The sequence below is a fragment of the Penaeus japonicus genome, unplaced genomic scaffold, assembly GCF_977035675.1.
Source record: "Penaeus japonicus unplaced genomic scaffold, GWHDUDI00000001_assembly GWHDUDI00000023, whole genome shotgun sequence".
NCBI lineage: Eukaryota > Metazoa > Arthropoda > Malacostraca > Decapoda > Penaeidae > Penaeus > Penaeus japonicus.
This window is the reverse complement of record NW_028234425.1, coordinates 1,767,676-1,770,175: the sequence shown is the minus strand read 5'-3', so window position 1 is coordinate 1,770,175 and position 2,500 is coordinate 1,767,676. Positions and strand designations below refer to the sequence as shown.

Below are 2,500 nucleotides of genomic sequence, written 5' to 3'. Positions count from 1 at the left end.
ACATAGAGAGAGAGGGGGGGTCGAGGTAGAGAAAGAGCGAGAGAGAGCGACAAAGGGAGAGAGAAAGAAAGAGAGAGAGAGAGAGAGATATATAAAGGGAGAGAGAGAGAGAGAGAGATGGAGAGAGAGAGAGGGAAAGGGAGAGAGAGAGAGATAAAGGGAGAGAGAGAGAGAGATAAAGGGAGAGAGAGAGAGAGATAAAGAGAGAGAGGGAAAGGGAGAGAGAGAGAGAGGCAGAAGGAAGAACCCCCCCACCGGCCGTAATCCCCCCCGGCAAACCCGAGTCTCCCTCTTCTCCGCCGCAGGATCTGCATGCAGGACTACGGCAGCTTCCTCCCCGACGCCCTCAAGGTGTCCGCCGACCCGTCCCTGAGACACCTGGGGGAATCCCTGGACCTCTTCCCCTACGTGTACCTCTCCTTCGCGCAGGGCTTCCGCTGGGTCGCGGACGGCACCCACGCCCTCGTCGAGACCTACTCCTACCTCGCCTACCAGCAGGACCTCTTCAACCACTCGGGGCGCACTTACATCATGAGGGAAAATGTCAGTGAGGGGGAGAGGAGGGGGGTTGGGGGGAGAGGAGGGGGGTGGGGGGAGAGGAAGGGGATTGGGGGTTAGTAGTCCTACCTCGCCTATCAGCAGGAAGGGGGGGGGGGGTTAGTAGTGCGAGGGGGATGGACTGAGAATAATGGGGTAGGGGGGTGGGGGTGGAGGGGCAGTGATTGGGGGGATATAGTGTGGATGGGAGTGGGGGTGGAGACTGAGGGGTATGATGGAAGCAGCAGTGGGGGTGGGGGTGGGGGTGGGGTTTCTTGAAGGGGAGGTGGGGGGGGGGAGGGGTAGTGGGGACAACGATATGAATTTAGACGGAATGTTTATTATCATAACTATCATTATCATCACTATTACTATAACTATGACTATCACTATCACTATTACTATGATCATTATCATCATTATTTCTATCATTATCATCATTACCAATATCGTTATCACAACTGCCATTACCATCAGTAATTATAATAGTCATTTCATAATGGTATTCAAAATAACAATAATAAAGATAACAGCAATTAGGATAGATAAAGATAATGATGATAATAACGATATAGTCAATGATAATACTGATGAAAATAAGCAAGATGATGATGATTATGACAATGATGATAAGGATGATGGTGATGATGATAACAATGATGACAGCAACAAAAGACATCGATAATAAAAATGATAATCATAACAATTCAAATATCAAAAGTAAGAACAATGATGGTGATAATGATGACGATGGTGATAACAACAAAAAATGTAGATGAAAAAAAAGGAAAAAAAAACAGGCTTAAACTCACCCTCCCTTCACAGGCTTATTATACTCACCCTCCCTTCACAATGTTATTATACTCATCCTCCCTTCACAGGCTTATTATACTCACCCTCCCTTCACAGGCTTATTATACTCACCCTCCCTTCACAGGCTTATTATACTCACCCTCCCTTCACAGGCTTATTATACTCACCCTCCCTTCACAGGCTTATTATACTCACCCTCCCTTCACAGGCTTATTATACTCACCCTCCCTTCACAATGTTATTATACTCATCCTCCCTTCACAGGCTTATTATACTCACCCTCCCTTCACAGGCTTATTATACTCACCCTCCCTTCACAGGCTTATTATACTCATCCTCCCTTCACAGGCTTATTATACTCACCCTCCCTTCACAAGCTTATTATACTCACCCTCCCTTCACAGGCTTATCATACTCAGCCTCCCTTCACAATGTTATTATACTCATCCTCCCTTCACAGGCTTATTATACTCATCCTCCCTTCACAGGCTTATTATACTCATCCTCCCTTCACAGGCTTATTATACTCACCCTCCCTTCACAATGTTATTATACTCATCCTCCCTTCACAGGCTTATTATACTCATCCTCCCTTCACAGGCTTATTATACTCATCCTCCCTTCACAGGCTTATTATACTCACCCTCCCTTCACAGGCTTATTAAACTCATCCTCCCTTCACAGGCTTATTATACTCACCCTCCCTTCACAGGCTTATTATACTCAGCCTCCCTTCACAATGTTATTATACTCATCCTCCCTTCACAGGCTTATTATACTCACCCTCCCTTCACAGGCTTATTATACTCACCCTCCCTTCACAGGCTTATTATACTCACCCTCCCTTCACAGGCTTATTATACTCACCCTCCCTTCACAGGCTTATTATACTCACACTCCCTTCACAGGCTTATTATACTCACACTCCCTTCACAGGCTTATTATACTCATCCTCCCTTCACAGGCTTATTATACTCACCCTCCCTTCACAGGCTTATTATACTCACCCTCCCTTCACAGGCTTATTATACTCACCCTCCCTTCACAGGCTTATTATACTCACCCTCCCTTCACAGGCTTATTATACTCATCCTCCCTTCACAGGCTTATTATACTCACCCTCCCTTCACAGGCTTATTATACTCACCCT

General features: G+C 46.2%; 1 protein-coding gene across 1 annotated transcript in view; it reads left to right on the top strand.

Annotated features, from left to right (window-relative positions):
- The window catches only part of LOC122245853 (glutamate receptor ionotropic, delta-2), a 9,728-nt gene that overhangs the window by 5,488 nt on the left and 1,740 nt on the right, over positions 1-2,500 (top strand). Inside the window, exon 4 of the mRNA XM_043003889.2 lies at positions 306-543. Within this exon, the coding sequence (XP_042859823.2) occupies positions 306-543 (238 nt within the window). The remainder of the gene's footprint in view (positions 1-305; positions 544-2,500) is intronic.